Source organism: Acomys minous (genome assembly GCF_964271855.1).
Source record: "Acomys minous genome assembly, chromosome: 18".
In the NCBI taxonomy this organism is placed as follows: domain Eukaryota; kingdom Metazoa; phylum Chordata; class Mammalia; order Rodentia; family Muridae; genus Acomys; species Acomys minous.
Genome location: NC_140501.1, coordinates 20,968,188 through 20,987,821, shown reverse-complemented (window position 1 = coordinate 20,987,821; position 19,634 = coordinate 20,968,188). Strand labels below are relative to the sequence as shown.

General features: G+C 42.0%; 1 protein-coding gene across 3 annotated transcripts in view; it reads right to left on the bottom strand.

The window, feature by feature from the left end:
* TBC1D4 (TBC1 domain family member 4) overlaps nucleotides 1–19,634 on the bottom strand; it is a 165,284-nt gene that overhangs the window by 21,919 nt on the left and 123,731 nt on the right. The window contains exons 9-13 of one of the 3 annotated variants that reach the window (XM_084768286.1): nucleotides 14,949–15,023; nucleotides 13,439–13,665; nucleotides 11,521–11,685; nucleotides 7,869–7,892; nucleotides 1,813–1,973 (exon numbers count right to left, since the gene is read on the bottom strand). In XM_084768286.1, coding sequence (XP_084624412.1) covers nucleotides 1,813–1,973; nucleotides 7,869–7,892; nucleotides 11,521–11,685; nucleotides 13,439–13,665; nucleotides 14,949–15,023 — 652 coding nt within the window. The remainder of the gene's footprint in view (nucleotides 1–1,812; nucleotides 1,974–7,868; nucleotides 7,893–11,520; nucleotides 11,686–13,438; nucleotides 13,666–14,948; nucleotides 15,024–19,634) is intronic. The other 2 variants (XM_084768287.1, XM_084768288.1) reach the window with 2 other exon arrangements.

The window sequence follows — 19,634 nt, the reverse complement described above, 5'->3', positions numbered from 1 at the left end:
GCTGTGTGTTCTCAGCCTGTTCAACACGGGGTTGTGAGAGGAGGTGTGAGCTGAGGCTCACAGAATACCGCAGCTGAGCAGTGCTGGGGCCTTTCCACACTGCGCAATGCACCCAGGCCCTTCCCTGCAGGCACACACTCCTTAACTGCCTTTCCCAAACTGTTTCTCCTTCCACTATAGCTGTTCTCTGAATATGCCAATTTTTTTTTTTTTTTATTAACAGAGTGATCCTATCTCTTAAAGCATTTCAATTATGGCTGACATCCATAGATACATGATAAACAGACAGACAGACAAGCTGTAGCTCTCTGTGAAGAGCATTTAAAAGCCTGTCAAGATCACCTCAAGTCGGTTTTCCCACCTTGGGTCTCAATCAAGGATGCCCTTCTTGCTTAATGTCTTACAATTTCTGACCTGAACAATCTCTCAACACAAATCTAGAACTTTCCTGTTTCTCCCAAAGCGAGGGTAATTTGTTTTTCTGTGAATCCCTGGGACCCTCCTAGGCAGAGTTCATGTGACCTTTAGCAATGCCATTTGAGTCTGTTTGTAACTTCACTGATCTTTGCTCTTAGGCTAGTGCTCTTCCTGTGTCTGTATGTACGCTGACTGTTCCTAGCTTCTTGACAGTCAGCACCCTTGATTTCTCATTTTTTGGTTTTGGGTCAATGCAGACAAGGCCATGAAGCCCTTGAAATACCGTGTGATTGTGACATTCAGAGCAGGAACTGTCACCTTCCTTCTAGACTCTGCCAATACAAGTTTTTCAAGTTCACAAAATGTTTCAACTTCATTTTCCCAGTGATCAGGGTGGAACTTGGGATCTCACAGGGGCTGGGAAGTGTGTAGCACTGAGCTGTTCCCCAGCCCGGTCTTCCATCTTTCCCCATTCCTGCTGTCACTCACCAATCCCTCTCTCATCCTCTCTCCCCCCTCCTCCCCCCTCCCTCTCTCCCTCTCCCTGTCTCTCCCCCCCAATCTCTCTCCCTCCAGTGTGTGTGTGTGTGTGTGTGTGTGTGTGTGTGTGTGTGTGTGTGTGTGTTTCTTTCCTCCTCACCATGATCAGATGATAAAGTGCATACGATCACAATTGTGTAAAACTTTCTAATGTCTCTTTTGGCTAAGTATATAACTAATTTGAGTGAGTATTTCCTATGTGCTCAAATTTGATGAATTTTCTCTACGGGGCAAATTCTTCATCAGTGTTACATAAAGCTTATTCATTTGCATTATTCATACATTACTCGTACTTCGCTTCCCTATACTGAATTGTCAGAGAGGAATTTAAGCTCCTCTAAAAGCACCATTGAGTTGTTTACTTTTTTTGTCTTACATATCCTTTCCTGGCTCTCACATATACATATTAAAGCATGCTCCCTTTCTGTTACATCTTTTTGTTTACTGCTGTTTTGTTTAGTTTTTTTTTTTCTTTCTCTCTCTCTGATTTTTATTAGGTCTAATGTATCACAGAAAGCTCCCATGCTCCCTTTTGGTTGCTATGCTACCCGTGCCATCTATCCATTTCTTTATTGTTCAACTTGCCTGTCACTTGTATGACTCTAGCACACAGCATTCCCATAGCTGCCTAGCATTGCAGAATGACATTCAAGTCAGGAGTCTCACTCACTCGTGCACCCATCCAAGCACATATGAGATATGAAGTCTCATGTGTGTTGAAGTGATCACTTTAATAAGCTGCTATAGGGCACAGCAGAAGCCGTTATTCCCCCATCCCCCTAAGTCACAACACATTAAGCATCCCCAGCCTAGGGACACTCGTGAGGAGGAGCTCTTGAAGGACTGCACACCGACCTCTCTGCTGCATGGCTGACGGGGACTTGTTCACAGGAGATGCAACCCGGAGGAATATACGCTGCCTCCACGAGATTCGGCGAGGAGTGACAGGGGTTCCTCCAGCATTCAGGGACTCGTTGCTGCAGGTGGATGAGGTCCTTTTCCTCCCTTCTCCGTCGCTGCAGAATGTCAACAAGTGTGTAACTGGTGAGGAAGACACACACACACACTTCACAGAGTGATGGGAGCGCAAGCCATTCAAAAGTTCTGCCGCAGGCAAGCACAAGGCACAGGCAGCACGGAGAGAGGAGATGCCAGCCCTTTTGCTGCCACATCTTGAGAACGCTGCAATCCAGGCCACAGCCCAGGCACAGAAAGTCAGCTGTTTCTACTCCTTCCTTAGAAAGCAGCCAGCCCTGGTTCTAATCTGAGGAACCTTGGTCCTTACGCAGGGGGAGGAGCAACTGCTTCAGTAATGAATCCATACGCTGCCAAGAAAACAACTTATCTTTTACCCCCAGAGCTTTGCTTACAGATCATCCTAGGTACATTGCTTTAACCCTATGTGCTTGCTAAGATTAATAGCTGCCAACCATCCAGACTGTGGCATAAATAACCCAAGCACAGGCAGAACGGTCAACTTGAGGGTTACTTTTAAGTTACATGGAAATACTTTTAAACAGCTTGACCAGGCGGGTATGGTGGTGCACGCCTTTAATACCAGCATGCAAGAGGCAGATGCAGGGGGATCTCTGTGAATTCCGAGCCAACTAGAGATACACAGTGAGATTTGTATGCAACATGTGTTCCTGGGCACTGAGATTTCCCACCAGGCAAATAGTGGACAGATATTATCCAACGCAGATAAACAAACTGACCTAAGATCTCGAAGCTTTGCGTGGGAGCAGGGAGGACTGTCCTGTCACTGTGCCTTAGTGCCCTGTGAAACGCATTTAGCAATTCTGCTCTGTTCTAAGGGGTTCGGGTGTTTTTTTGTTTTGTTTTGTTTTGTTTTTTTAAAGAAAAGGGCACGTCTGCATTCGCTTGGCTATGGGCAGGTGAAAGTTAGTGTGACTCAAAGTTACTCTTGAGACCAACTCTGTTTGCAGATGGAAGATGATGATAGCTGATGTCGGTGCTGAGAGCATTTTACTTTTTGAAGTTTCCAAGTCTTTGATCTGTCCTGGCAGAACGATGAAGACAGCACTATTCACAGGAGGTGATACCCACAAAAGGCTGCCTTAGCTCAGAAACAATACTCAGCTGGAAAAGCCACTGGCTCTCAGATCCTCAGCGGAGCTCAGTAGTGCTGACGCAACTGCTACAAGGAGGAAACTTCAATAACTCCCCACTCTATTTCCCCTTGTATATACTCTGTATCTCTGCACTTAAGGTTATCGGGAAATGCAGTTGTGTCCTCCTCTTCCTTCTCCCTCCTCCTCTTCATCCTCCTCTTCCTCCTCCTCTTCCTCCTCTTCCTTCTCCACCCACTAATCTTGCTTGTTTTGGGTTGGGTTTTGTTTTTGAGACAGACTTTCATGTAGCACAGACTGCTCTCAAATCTTCATGGAGTCAAGGAGGACAGTGAACTTCTGATGCTCCTGCCTCTACCTCCCAAATGCTGGGACGACACGCGTGTAGCACTACCTCCAGTCCACATGGAACTGCAGATCAAACTCTAGGGTTTCATGAATGCTGGGCAAGCACTCAACCAAAGGACATAAAGATGAGCTAACCTGCATATTCCAAGTGTCAGGCTGCCTTACTTTAGGAAGGAGCTGATTCACATGTCTCATGTACTCACATCCCCTTGGATAATGTATCCTGAATAAGGTGATGACCCCACTGGTGGCCAATGCTCAAAAGTCCCTGCAATACTGAAAAGCTTCACCTTTATATCAGCTTGGGGAAGCCACTGTCCAAGTAATTGCCCTTCAGCATTTTTGCTTCAAATGTTCTCCATATGTCCTGAATACTCATGGACTATTCTCTGCCTTTGTTTCTGGAATGCTACCCTGGGGAGTTACTTAATAAACACCTGGTTCATGGGCCTGTTGCTACCTTGTGGTAGGAAACAACCACTAGAAAATAAAACTGTAAAAAAATAAAATAAAATAAAATAAAACTGTACTAATAACCATTGAATGTATGAGTATTTTATACAACCATATGAATTTATATAGAAGGTTAAGTAAAACAGACAGAGAAAATACTGAATAATCTAAAATATCAAGAATAAATAAAAGATCTACCTCCTTCAAATCCTTCCCTGGTAATCTACCTTATGTCTTTCTGGCAGAAAGTTCTAGAAGCTATTTCCAGAAAGACTACACTGAGCCATCAACAGCAATGGTAGGCATTGACAATGGCAACATTATTAATTTTAAAAAAACAAAACAACTTTCTTTTTTCTACTAGGTGCTTTTCCTCCCCATAGAAGGGCATCTAACTTGTAATTTGCATTTTGAACACTCTGTGGAATACTGAGTGCTGACAGAGAACCTGTGGCAGTGCCTCACAGGTGCTTGCTCAACACTGTTCTACCAAAACTAAACTAAAACAACCCAAAGATTGTGACATATTTATACTTTGAGGAAGAAACTAAAATACCTCTTAATTAAAAAATCACCATGAAATCCTTACTTAGAAAATACTGAATGTTTAGAAAATATTGAAAACAAAACTGAACAGGACCCACATCAGTTCCACTGTTGTCCGCTAAAAGCAACCCTTACAGTAGTTGCTACACAAACAATGGGTTTTGTGTTTAGACCACTAATGCACACTGGTACACTTCCCAGCATCTGATTTCAAGCCCAGTAATATGAATAAACTGGCAGGTGACATATAATTTCATCCATATCTGAAATTTAATTGCCAAAATTCAGTGGTTAAATTGTATACTACTAATCCAGGAAGGAAATGTGTACATAGTAGAATATGGACCCTTTACTCCATCTTCAAACTTAGTTTCTGAGATGAGGTGAAATCTACCCTGTTTCATTTAATACTAGAGGAAGTGCATGTAGTTGTAAATGCAATTGGAAGACAACTTTTAGGCAAAGGCTTTGCCAGGTTGTGAGTATATGAAGCTAGCACAGCTTGTTGTGGGACCAGCATGTGGTCAGAAGTCTGCACAGTGAAAGTGGTCATTTAAAGAACTGAAAACTGTATGAAACATTGTACATTGGTTTTCCTAGACCCTGACTTGGGATGTGGGATAAAATGTAGTACGGAGATGAGGAATGCCTTTTTTTTTTGTTTTTTAATTCCTCTTGTCTTTTTGCTTTAATTACATTAGTTTTCACTTTAACTTCCTTAAATTTAAGATTTAGGGCAAGCATAACGTCAAAACTAGACTGCTGTGGTGTCTACGATGATAGTGATGATACTGAAGACGAAGAACACACAGCACACACTCTGCATTGTTCTGAATGGCCCCAAGTTTTTCATTAACATGAAAGTTTTGATAGGTCTTATCCAGTTTTTGAGAATTTTTTCGGACAAAGAAGTAATGTCAAAGTACCATAGTGATTTATTTATGTAAATGTCTTGCTACTTTGCTTTGCAATACAGGAACTACAAAATGCATATGCTTATTTAAATAAAAGGATGAACTAAAAATACCTCATCATGGTAAACTATACATACATGTATGTAAGTATTTTTAAAGTAATCAGACACACACTATATATATTTGTTTCCTCATATTTTCCGTGTAACCCCAGGCCACCTCCTTTTGTGATTTGCCAACCCGTGCGGTGTAAAGTGCTCCATAGGGTATAGTGAGGAAAAGCATTCCTTGCCATGACTCCTTCTATTAGAAATTTGTGAAATTAAAAATGAGTAACTAGGAAGGAAGCACAGCTTGGAGAGCTTGCAACTGTTAGCAGGTTGGTACAGTCTTTATGTCCTTCCTACGACTAGGATGCAGTAAAAAGGGACCACAACTGGGGAGCACTGTGAGGGATGTAGGGGGAGGGGAGAATATACACATGAATATCACCACCCAGGCCAAGGAGCCAGTGCTCTCTGTACACAGCGCTCATTCAACTTCATCTAGAATGTGATAACTAGTGCCTGAAGATGGTTATCTTTTGATATAGCCTCGAGCAAGCAGGTGTAGCCCTGACTTCATGAACTACTGTTACACTGGGCTTCTGTGCACATTGAAGTTTTACTGTACACTTGCTTGCTTAAATAAGAATCACTCCACTGGCTACCATATGGAATGAAGGTGTGCTGGGCACAAGTCTCCTACCAAGGCGAGAGAGGCCCACTTTGCACTAAGATCAATTCTCTTGCCAGATTCACAGCTTGCTCTGTTGAGCAGCGAACTGTCTCCTAGGCCCTCCTGCACCTCTCTGCATCCAACAGATCATGAAGTTAAAATCCGGGGCTTACCTGCTGCCAAAACCGTTGCCTAAATCACAGTGCATTGCAAGTTGAGACAAATCACGACACCTCACTAATCCAAAAGCAGCCACTTATCAAAACTTGAACCCCCTGCACCCCAGGGACCATCTTAAGAAGCCTGCATGGGTCAACACACTGATGAAACTTTACCTCTTTCCTACATGACACACGCTATTTGCTGACTTATAACCGCAGCAGCAGCAGCAGCAGCACCCGCAGTGTGTGAAAGTTCTGGCTTTCAACTGGGCAAACATCTGCCATCCTATGGAAAATCTTTACTAACCAAACAGAACTCAGATTCCACCACTGCAGCGGAAATCACCACAGTAGCTGAGTGTGAACCGAATGAGAGGTTAGTTAGTCAAACAGCACATACAAAAAAAATAACAAGAAAAACAAAGACTTTTATACTCTAAACTCTACACACTGAATGCAGATAGTAAAAACATATTTTGTACAATGGGTTTAAAATATCTCTGGGTAGGATGTATGTTTACTCAGATGCCTGAAACGTAAGATAAATAAAAGCATACCCAGTAAAATATACAACCTCTCCCAGAGTCAGTGTAATGCCATGTAAAACAAAACTGTAGGCTAGACAATGCTCAAACCCAAAGGACAAGAGGCAACATACTTATATTAGACTTATAACTTCTTTTTCTCTTTAGTGCTAGAGATTAAGCTCAGAGTCTTGTCCATGCTAGGCAACTGCTCTACCACTCAACTATGCTCTTGCTTCTGTTAGACTTCTGAAATGGGAGAGAGTCTTTAAATGATCGTATGTACAACTACCCTCCCCCGCCCGCCACACACACACACACACACACACACACACACACACAAAGTGCTGTCAACTGTAACTTTCAGAAGAGTATCTTCTTATCTTAGCACTGTGGCCACATGAGTCTCTGAAGATGTTTCTCTCCTTACATAACTCATTGTAGTGCAATATTTGTTAGATTTTGACAGGGAGGTGGCATGTGTTCTCGTGAGACTGATGGCACTGGCAGAATGCGGAAAGTAGAGTAGGCAGAGAGCAGATGCTTATAGTGACATTGGCCTGCATCATTCTGGATATTTTTTCAGAGAAAGTGAGTGATCCTCCAGCAAGAGGTGTCACCACGACCCTTCCTGTCTATAAGCAGGAACTTGGTGTTTTCCTGACTTTGGCCAATGGGACATCTGCAAGGTATTAGCAGTGTCTCACAGAAACCAATATGACAGCAGCTAAGAAGAGGAGAAACAGACTGTGTCCCACCCCAGATCCCACTGCACTGGTGTCTCCTCAGGACGTTCATTTCTCTCTTTCTGAAGTCAGAAAAAAAATAATAATCTCACACGCACATAAATATCTCTCACCAGCTAATATACTGTTGTAACTTTACATTTTAATTAGTGTTTTCTTGGGGACCTCAGCTTTAAAGGAATTTCAATGCAGAACGGAGTAGAAACAGGACTTCAGCTTGCAATAACAGTGTACATGGCTCTCCGTGATCTCTGATTACACCGTGGGGCGCATTTCCATTTCCACAGCTCTCAGAGCACGCAGAATGACAGCATGCATTCAGAAGACAACCAGAATTGTGTGTTTAGCTGGCGCAGCTAGCCACTGGGAAATCTGAAAAGTATTAAGTGAAAGTATTCGGAGCGTTAGTCACCTTGATTCTGAAGCAGTGTCCTGTCTAGCAGCAGGAAGAAGGAATGGCATTAGCACAGAGAGAGACAATTGCCCCAGATCAGGACTTAAAGTAAAAAAGGCATTTCCATATATCATCAATAAATCACAGGTAAGGTAATTCAACAGTGAGCCATAGTGAAAAAAATTATATTTATCAATGAATACAAGTGAAGTATAAAATAAAATCTATACCATAAATACTTTAGCAGCAATCCCTTATTCTTTATCATTAAAATTTTTATAAGAGAATAGAAGCAATGAGTATCACTTTTTAAAATAGCCATTTACTTTGATCAAGAAACTTCAATATAAATCATTTTTAAACATAAGCTAAAACTTGAAAAGCAACTCCTCACTAACACAGGAGTCTGTGGCTGGAAAGGAAATATCATAGTTGGTGAATATACATTATAAAAACATGAATAGTTAGGCACAATTATGACTCAGATATCAAGAAAATGTTACCTTTTCAAAATTAATTTGAATTAAGATATTAATAAGAAAAATACTCATTTCTTTTCCTTTGCAATTTCAAATCTGTACAAATGAAGCTATAAACCAACAAATTGACTGTGCCATTCAAAAGATCTTGGTTCCTTTTTCTCAGTACCCTAACAAGACTGAAAAATTCAGAACAGTGGCCTTGTTTCCAAAAGTAACAACACTGTCTGTCCTATTCTCTACTCGACTATGAATATGTCAAGATTCATTTATGCAACTAATAAGATATTAGGTATCAAAGTGACAGGAAAATTATAACTGGTAATATTATATACTTCATGCCCTATTATTATGAGTAGTTGAAGGTATCATAGTAATTGTACATACATGATGTTCTCTCTATAAAAAGTAATAAAGAGAAATGTAGAGTTCAGAGCTCTTGAATGTCATCACTCTTGGGAAAGCCATCCTAATGTACCAAGAGTAAATGACATAATACAATCTACTCATACATAGCCTTGACTGAAGAATGTACATAAACATTTGTGCATAGAGACAGCTTTGTAAATATATAATGTAAATACAGCAAAAGGTTTAAAATGGACTAATCAAGATAAAGGATTAGAGGGAATCCTGCAATATTTTGTAATTCTCTGCAAATTTGATATTATTTCCAAATAGGAAAAATACATTCTATTCACAAGTATAAATAGTACATTACTGTATAAATGACTTGTTAGATGAATAAACTGAAGAATATACATTTTGTCCAATACTTTCATTCTACAGATATCTACTAATGATGCATGTGTATGTACAACTGATAATATGTACAATAACTGTCATAAAAAAAAACCCAAAATCTTACTACCACCTGTCCATCAATAACAGCATAGAAGGGTTGTGATATATGAGGTAGAATACTACATAGCAATGGAACCAAATGTGCTGAGGCACACCTACAACCAGGACTGAGTCTCACAGAGCAGTGTTAAGAGAAAGCAGATATAGGAATAAAGGACATTCTGTCGTCCCCTTTGTAGAGCTTTCACAGGCAGCAAACTCAGCTCTGCTCTGCGAGGTCAGAGGGTTGGTTAGGAAATGATCCAGGAGGTGCGAGTTGCCACCAGGCTTCTGGGGCCCCTTCCACTTGTGGCCTGAGTAGTGGTGGCATGACAATGTTCTCTCCTTGATGATCCACTGAGCTTAGGGTTGGGGTGCTCTTCATTGAAAACGGTTTGGGGTGTTGGTTTTCCCAATCTGTACTTTAGGCCTACTGACTCTATGCTCTTAAGAGTTGAGGAGGAAAATTTACTCTGTAATTTTTAAGAATTTGTCACAACTGAAAAAAAAATCTAAAAGCACTTATAATCTTCAATGTTCTAGAAACTCCGGACTTTTCTACGCCTTCAAAAACAACACTGCAAATGACAGAACTACTAAATAGTGATATTTTCCAACCCCCAACTCATGTATATCTGCCTTCTGACCTCAGTGCCCTTCCATTAGCCTTAGATGTGGGACGCAGCCATCAAAAATAGAACACACATAAGCATGAATTACTAACACAAATGAACAACCTCACACTAAACAATGGAAGTAACCTCTCTGTATGTATGAAGACCTCTAAGATGGCCTTGGATCCAAATGCAGGCACCACCAACCCTGCAGCTTCTTAATGGCTGTCTCTAACTTTCCTTTGGGGAGAACTATTGTTCCTTACTTAAGAAACAAAGCTAGGGTTCTCCCTATATGTTTACTTCAACTAATGCAACAGTTAAACCCTGTGAATGGACCACAGGAATAGAGTCATGCATCCCCACGAGAGGATAGTGTTAGAGACACTGTGATGGTGGAAACTCTTGGCTCCCTAAACTCACCAGCATACTTCATCTACACTATACTATTTTGCAGTAAGCTTCCTTAGAAACCTTTCCAACAATGTCCCTCCTAAAAGGTCTTTATTTCCTTGGCCTTATGTCACCAGCAATGGAGTGTTGCTTGAAACACTGCACTGATTCAACGAGAAAAGCTCACGCTCCTGATCACATTAATCCAGTGTGAGTGAGTGGGCCCATATGGACCAACGGTACTTGGAGATACCCAGTAGGATGTGTGCAATCTAAGCATAATGAGGCCTATCTGTTTATATGCTAGCTTTTAGCTGGCCTTACAACTAGAAGAAAATAAAGCCAAAGACTATTCAAGGAGGTTATCAGCGGCACACATGCTGGTTAGCAGAGTGGGTTCCTCTGCTTGACTACAACAACTGTGCCAACCATGAAACACCTGGAGACAGCCCACATATCCATCAACAGGGAAGCAGATAAACTGTGCCATATTAAGCAGACTCCTAGATTGTAGTAAAAATGAATGAGTCAAACTAGACACCAAAAATAGTCAGAAAATTGAGATTGTTAAGCCAAAAGCAATCCCTATGAAGAGTCTTAATTGTGTTCTGGAGACTGACAACATTGCACTTAGCATTTACACAACCAATAAAACCTCAAGTTACAAAGAGTCAGTTCTCAAAAGCTCAGTGTATCTAATACTGTTTTTTTTTTAAAAGTTCACCGTGAAAGTTATATAAACTTTCTATACCAAAGACAAAAGCTGAAGGAGAAGCCACAAGGTTCACACCTCCCTCATGTTCTGAGAGCCCATCATACTGCATCTAATGAGACTCAAAAATGTAAATCTGTCACTGAGAAAAAAAATCAAAGAAATGCCTTAGAGATATTCCATGTACTTACAGACAAAGAAATATTACACCTATCCTGTCAGCAAGCTGCCTTAGTCAGTGGCTGGGGTGCCAAGAAATATGCTCAGAGCCTTAAAAAAAAGTAGAAGCAAGGCTAGGGAAAGGCATCTTAGGGCATAATGACACCGGGTCTGATTCCCAACACACAAAGCTTAGGTTCTGGGATGGTATTAAAGAAAGGCATTTGTTAGATCAAAAACTTAATTCAAAAAGATACAACCATATCATCAAGAAAAGATTTGTAACCAAGCGGTCTAATTATTTTTCTTAATAAAATTAATTTGGCACTGAAGTCAATACATTAGAAGCAGGTTAGAACAAGCACACGGATGCACAAGAATCACTCTAAAATTAGCCGGCCGCGTTTCAGTAACATTATCAATGCATCAGTGGAGAAAATGGCGCTTTGCAAACAGCACACCGGTCTCACCTGATTTCATTTTCATACTGTGGGGACAGTCTACCTGAATTCTGGTAAAAGCTTTTCAGGAAAGAGGGGGCAGTGAAGGAGGGGGCAGAGAAGGAAGTGTGAAGGCTTGGAAGGCTGGAGGAAGAATTACTCTCCTTGTACATGCGTCGGGCTGACGGGAGAATGCTGAGTACAGAAAATACAGCAAATTGGTCTTAAAATTTATATTTCCACAAAATCTGCATTTACTAAGAAAAAGCATATAAATAGGTTCTTGCTACTAATTTACTCTTGCGTTGAAAGGCTGCGAGCCCGGAGCTTACTTGGAAACTAAGGAGAGGCGCATGCAGTCATCTGCTTAACGCTACACTGAAGTTTTACCCTTTCACAGGTTGTATTTCTTAACCCTTTGGGATAACAAAGTTTCTTTACATGCAAAAGAGACTTCAAGGGACAGCGTAGGAAAACTCAAATAGTTACAGGAAAACAATTTCCTGAGGGTAAACTAATCATGACTAGTATAAAGATTAACTGTTCTAAAGACACAAACCCTTTAGAATATTTTTATGAACAACATGTTTGCTTGATGTCAGTCATCACACACAATATCTCTGGCTTATCAAACATTATGTTATTTCCTATGTAGAATGCTAATCCAGAGCTCTAAATCCCCCACATGGCTCCTTTTATGAACAAGAGGGGCTTAGTGTAGAATGCTTTTAAATAACATAAAATGGTACCTTTTTATACTGATAATGGGAAATATTAGTTAAATGTATATGGTACAATACATGGGAAACTCAGAGAAGAATTGAGAGAGACATCATATGTCTTTCAGAATGATTGAGACCTTTGATTCTTGACAATAGCTTGCTCTCAGTGAATTGATTTATTGTCTTAGGTAAAAATCAATGAACTGATTATTTGTAAAAGTTTGGTTTGCTTATAAACACTAAATCTCTTTCAGACACACACACAGAGGATCTAAAGGCAATTAATTGCTGTGATTTCCTTTACTTTTTGTAACATGTGTGTTTTATAATCTACTTGGTTTTTAGAATTTAATCAATCAGAAAACAGCCCTGGAAACTGTATCATGAAAATACCATGAAAGTAAACATTTCATATTAAAACTGGCCTTTTTATAAGATGTCTGACTTTCAGTTGGTTTTATTTATGTCTCTGACTAGCATGGATGGTCAGTTCTGCTGTCTTCATGAAAGACACAGAGAGAAAAGAGGGGAAAAAATGAGCTGCAAGACCAGAATCTGAGCTAAATGCTGAGAAGCCCTGTATTTTACCTTTACCCCTTCATAGCTGACAACAAATCATTTTGTTAAATGATTTTTTTAATACTATGGAAGGTCATTCTAATAGGACAATGCCTGTAACTACAGACTCCTTGTAGGATCTTCACAGATACAGTTTTAGATAAAATGTATAGTAATCATTCTTAACTTTAATTTACTGTGTCGTAAAAACACTTAAACGGTATCCAGTGTGTGAAGGGAACACAGGTGACTCCTTCGACCTGGTATGTTATTGTAGGCTGTCAAGAAGCTCAAGGCTTGACATTTATGCTGACCTGACTTCCTCAAAGCTAGCATTAAAAAGACAGAGTGCAATGTGTGCCAGAGTATTTTCAAGCAAAAAGGATTACATGTCATGTTTTCTCTGTTTTGGGGGGATGGGTGGAGGGGTGAGCAAAAACTAAAAAGCTTCCATTTAAAATGTCTTAAAACTTTTACAGGGTTATATCTTAACTGCACCCATCTTCCCTTAACTGACTGAAGAAAAGTGTATGCCTTACTTTTCTGCTCCTTCTGAACCCTACAATCTGGCTAAAGCATGAAATATAGTCCATACTGACTCCAAAGTGACCCAAACAGAAAGACCTTAGACTTTGCTGTACCATAGTGGGGGACAGGCCAGGACCTACCTGCATTGTTCGCTGGAGCCCTGCCTCAGGAGAGGGGATCGCAGGCCATGTGCCTTGCCATCTTGCAAATTCAGCTTCCTCCTTGAACTTGAAGGTGGGTGGCTGAATGTGTGAGCCCGTCTTCGGAACTGTGGCGAGTCGGAATCCTCCTCAGGGAAGGCGTGCCAGGCGGAGGACAGTGGGGAAGCTGGTGGTGTCCCGGGAGGAGAGTCCCCTGGTGAGAAATCCTACAACACAAAACGGGGAAGGTGTCTGCCCCTACCAGGCTCACTACAGACACATAGGCGCACAGGGCTGAGCAGTGACAGGCGACCTGTCCTCTCCCTGGCTGGTGACAGAACTGTTTTGTTTTTCTTCTTACTCAATCCTCATGAAGACCAATCTGTTTCACCACAACCCACTGCTGCTGATAAGCACTCACAGAGCATCCGGAAAGATGGGCAGGAAAGCAAAAGGCAGATAAGAAAAGGTACTCTTCCCCAGAGGGCTGTGGTAAAATGTTAGGGCTACTGTACTCTTCCCATTGTTGCCAGAGAGATCAAAAGAAGCCACGACCAAAAAGGCACAGAGCCTTTGTTCAGGGATCTCTTAGCTTCTGTGACCTATGGCTCTGTATGTTTCCGGTTATGTCAAAACAATATCATGGAGCCTCCATGCCTGGGGCTTAGTGCAAAGCCTTTGGAAAAATAATACCTTCCCCCACGCTGGCTGTTCCTGTCCAATGGCATGATCCCTGTGGTAAATTTCTTTTAAAAGACATGAAAAACAGGAAATGAACAAAAGGGAGCCCTCTGGAATGCTGCTCCCACCCAGTGAGGAGACAATATAAATCTTTCAGTCCAGTCAGGTATGCTACTTAAATGAACACCACGGCAAATCCAGCTGGTTGGCTGAGCCTGGCTGTGTATAACAGACACATAGCTGGACTAGGTCTCTGGTGCCAACAAAAGTCTAATTTAAAAAATAAAAATAAAGATTGTTTTAGCATTAGCCCATCAAGACAAGAAACACAGATCGTGCCCCAAGGTGCATAGCACAAAAAACAGGAAACGGGAAACCCTCAATAAGGCTGTCTTGGAGACAGAGGCGATGATGTTGCAGCTGAAATGAAGGAAAAATAAAAAGGAGGAAAAGAAGTAACATAGAAAGAGAGTAACAAGTTGTGGGGGGTCGGGGGGCTCGTGAGCTTGTGTGTTGTGGTGGGGGAGTAACTGGATGATTTAGTTTGCTTGGCTTTAGATCAACACTTGCTCAAGTACTGTACTCAAATGATCTTCAGTACAAAGCACGGGAGCAGAGTTAGCCAACGAGGGCGCAACCTGTCCCAACTTAGCTGGCTAAAAAATTAACTGTTAACACCCAGAATCTTCTTACTTAACAACAGGACACTGATTATTTATTTATCGAAAGACATAAATTATCTCATCACAAGATAATTAGGCATGCATGTTTTACCGTGGCTTTGGCTAAGCCGCAGTGTCAGGTGACCCAGAAAGCTATGACTAGATACCTTCTCTGAAGCAAGACTGTTGGACCGTTCGAAGCTGTCCACACTTCCGAGCCGACCTCTCATTCTATTGGCTCCCTGTGTGAAGAGGGTAAATAGAACCATTATGGCTACGGCTTTCAGGTTCGTTTGTTTTTGTTTGTTTGTTTGTTTGTTTGTTTGCTACACAGGTTTCTCTGTGTAACCTTCGCTGTCCTGGACTCACTTTGTAGACCAGGCTGGCCTCGAACTCACAGCGATCCGCCTGCCTCTGCCTCCCAAGTGCTTAGATAAAGGCGTGCGCCACCACGCCTGGCTACAGCTTGCAGTTTTACAGGAAAAATCCAGAAGGCAATTTTTGGTTTTTCTCTCCACTTAGGCATTAAATTAATCCCCTGGGTTCCCTCAAACTTGCCAGCTGTACTAAGAGCCATCAGAACATGGCATCTACAACTCTTCCAGCCTTCCAGCTGTCAGATGACAACATACACACTCATCAAGATTCTCATGTTATTTTGGTTACAGCCTTAAAGGTTCATCCTCCACAAGATCAGTAAGAGGACCAGTAACTCTCACCTCACACAGATAAACGCAAATGTGGACAGGACATTAAACGACACCAGTGAAGCTACACATGCCTTCCGTGCCATATAATATAGACGTCATAACTCACACTACAGGAGTGTAGTGACTGTGCTAAAACAGAATATAACGTACTCAGTACTCAGGAGGCTAGCACAGAAGGATTGCAAGTTCCACCTTTGAGACCAGCAGGAGCTTCACAGCGACTCGCAGGCCAGCCTGAACAAGCCCTGTGCCAAAGTCAGAAGTGAGTACTGGCTAAGGCTGCATGGAAACCAGAGTTCCCTCCTTCAGACCAACTTTTAAAAAGCCCTCCTAAGATTTATTAATTTTGCGGTATTCATTATTCCATAATACTTGCCGACACCAATAATACATCATTTCACTTTACAAGATTAGATGCCAGTCAACGTCGCCGTTACTGACTGGCTCTTGGTAGACATCTCAACACAATCTAAAAAGGATGTAACAGATGGCCACCACATCCTCTCACATTACATACAGAGGAAACAAACACAAAAGTAGGCTGAGAAGCACGTGTTAGGAATGGTCTTAAGAGGTGAGGCATTAAGAACCTGTACAAAGTTTCAAAAGTCAAGTTTTGTTAGCCTTTTGGTTGTCACCTGCTTCTCTCACACTTTGAACCACACCCCCAAAAGCGAGTCTTGAAATGATTTATACCATTGGTTCTCAACCTTCCTAATGCTTCACCGCTTTAAACAAGTTCCTCATGTTGTGGTGATCCCCCCAACCACAAAATGGTTTTGTTGCTACTTCATAACTATAATTGTATATGAACCATAATGTAAATATCTGATATACAGGATACTCCCAAAGGAATTGACCCACAGGTTGAGAACCACTGGTTTATACTGATGCTTCCAAGAGGCCATTCATAGCATTATTCCTTAGTCTTACTGGCTCAGACACGGCCTGGAAGATGAAACAGTGAAACAGGTATTCTTGCTTGCTTTGCCACTTATGTGCCCTCTGTCCTCCTGCCCCAACCTGGACTCCATCTCCAGAGCTTCCTGGTACCTTCTTCACCGTCAGCCTAAGACGTTCCTGTGAACCCCCTGGCATTTGGATCACACCTTCCTCTTTTTCCGTTCACTTCCTCATTTGAGTGGCACACATTCACCAGGTGCTTTCTGAGAGAGGGAAGGTTGAGATGTAATTCGTTTTGATTTACATAGTTGCAAATGTCACTATTCTATGCTCATGTTTCATGAATAGTTCACTTGGATGTTTGAAAACTTTCCTTCATCATTTCTTAGCCTTGCTCAGTGTCCTTGGTCAACAATGTGAAGGCTTTGCAACTCTACAGCTTCTGTACGCGTGGTGCTGCTTCCCCTTTCAAGCAACATTCAGAAAGGTCATGACAATGTGCTTTAATTTGAATTTTATTTAGTTGCTCTAATGCGCATTTTCTAAGTCCATTAGATCTCAAAAATCATGTTCACTAGGTCTAACATATTTTCTTTAATTTTTTTGTTTGAAAACCTGTGTTTTCTCTTTTGGGAGCTCTGTCATTTGCCATTTGAATTTCCAGGCATATCCTTTAAAGTTTTACATTGTTCAACTTTTTTTCCCACTGAGTTGTCGTTTTGTTCTGATTTCCAGATGATTTCTTTTTGTAGCCTTCTATTGACTTTTTGGTTTCTGGCTACTACTGAGAGTTGTAAGGGCTCTTCCTTACTCTTAGTTGGTGATTTACACTTACAGTAGCCTAGCTTGCTTTACAGTGTAAATTATTCTTATCCATGGTCAATGTATTAATTAAGAGTTTTAGATCCTCATAGGCTCCTTATAGAATAACAACTATATCAATAATAAAAGTCACAGCCATGGCTCATAAAACATGACGGTAAGCATTTCACAACCCATGGTCACTGAGCTCAAGCTCAGAACCTATAATTCTGATAGATTATTGTGGCCAAATTAACTTCACAGCTAGTAAAGGACAGACACCAATGTGAATGCAGGAAGCACAGTTAATAGTGAGCCCCTGACATCCCCTCAGTCTCTGCTCTATCTCTGCTCTATCTTTATCCCTGCACATCTTGTAGGCAGGGTAAATTTTGGGTAGAAGTTTTTGCGGGTGGATTGGTGTTCTCCTCCCTCCACTAGAAGTCCTGTCTAGTTAGAGGGTGTCCTCTTCAGTCCCCATGGCCCCTGCTACTAGGAATCTCAGCTAAAGTCACCCTCATATCCTCCCAGAAGCCTACCCTGTCCTATGTCTCCAGCTTGTCACAGAGATTTCTCCATCCACGGTTTCGCTTCTCTCTGCGGGCCCTCTGTCCTCCCGCCCCTGCTGCCCAACCTGAGACTCACCTCATGAGAGAGATCCAATTCCTGACACTAGTAACAATACTCTGCTAGGCTTGCTGACGGGAGCCTATCACAGCTGTCCTCTAAGAGGCTACACCTGGCAGCAGAGCAAAACAGATGCAGAGACTCATAGTCAAACACTCCTTGAGAGCACAGGGAGTCTTGTGGAAGAGTCGGGGGAAGGACAGAAGCGCCTGGAGGTGACAGGAGCTTCACGAGAACACTATAGAGCCAACTGACCAGGACCCAGAGGGGCTGGCAGAGAACGAAGGACCACACAAGGACCATGCATGCACTGGACCTCGGCCCCTACACAGATGTAGCAGGTGAGCAGCTCAGACTTCATGCAGGTCCTCTAGTAAGGGGAGCACCAGGGGCTGTCCCTGACTTGGACTAGGTTGTCTGCTTTCTGGTCCCTTTCCCCCTGGCTGGGCCGCACAGGGGAAGAGGATGTGATCAGTCCTGATGCGATTTGATGAGGTAGGGTGGGTGGATAGGAAGAGGGAGCTCCCCTTTTCTGAGGAATAGCAGAGGGGGAAAAGGAGGAAGGGTGGGACCAAGAGGAGAGGATGGAAGGGGCTACAATAAGGATGTAAAGTGAATAAATTAATTAATTTTTAAAAAGAAAGTTAGCACCTTCTCAGTGCTGCCCTCCTGCGGTTGGGTTGGCCTTTACAGAAGATGCAATTACAACTAAAACAAATTAACCTGTGTTAGGTATATGGCGTTAGGTATCCTGAAATGACCTAGGACCTTGTCAGGGCTCTTTAAGTCCCTCAGCTCTGCATTGTAGCAAGAAAACATCTAAAATAAGATATATTTACAACTGATAAAATATTGCATTATTATATGGCTGATAGACAATCAGAAGAGCTGATGCCTGCTACTTTCAGCCGCAGCTAATATACCAACCTGCCCCATGTCACAAACCATCTCCATGAGCAGAAACAACTTAAGTCATGTATTTTGTTCATTGCGGTGTTTTATCCATGTCTGTGTATTGGATTTTATGTAAAATTAAACAAAGTTCCTTTAAAACTCTACCAAGAAACATCAGTTCTTTGGGGACACAGTGGACACTACTCTCAAGATAGCAGGAAAAAAAAGGACCGTATTAAAAATAAATCATACTTAACACCGGTGATCATACAGGAAACAGAAAAAACAGCAGCAGACAACTGCAGCAGAGAACGCAAGATTCTGTCTTTAACCTCTAAACACACAGCTTTCTCAGTTTTACCTCATGACTGTTTGGTAACTTCTGTGCCAGCCATTTTCCTGGGGTGTACTTTATAGTGTTAACGAGCTGAGCGTCTACGTAATTATAGCACGAATCCCATGTAATAAACAGGTACACCTCGCTCTGGCAAGCAGTTATGAGCTACGCTCAGGCTAGAGTGAACTTCCTGCTACACAGCCCAGGACAGGAAAATGATCGTTGTAGAACACAAACCCCTTTAGACCTGTCACATTTTCATCAGACAAGGGGACCAGCCAGCCTGCTGCTACATTGTGACCTCTGCTACCGAGACCTTGTTAAGCCACAACATTTATAGCATCTGGCATCACTGCAGGGCACACAAGTGACAGTATTCACTGAGACCAAAATAGACTGGCTGTGTCCTTGCTGAGAGCCATTGCAGCCATCCAAGGCATGCAGGAAAGACACTTGTAAGTCAGCCTGGCAAGGACTGTGCAGAGCACCAAGGTCTCAGTGGAGAGTAAAGGCAGCCCTTCCGCTTTCTGGTAAACAGCAGGTTTCCAGCGTACAGTGAACACCCACCTCAGATCTACAGG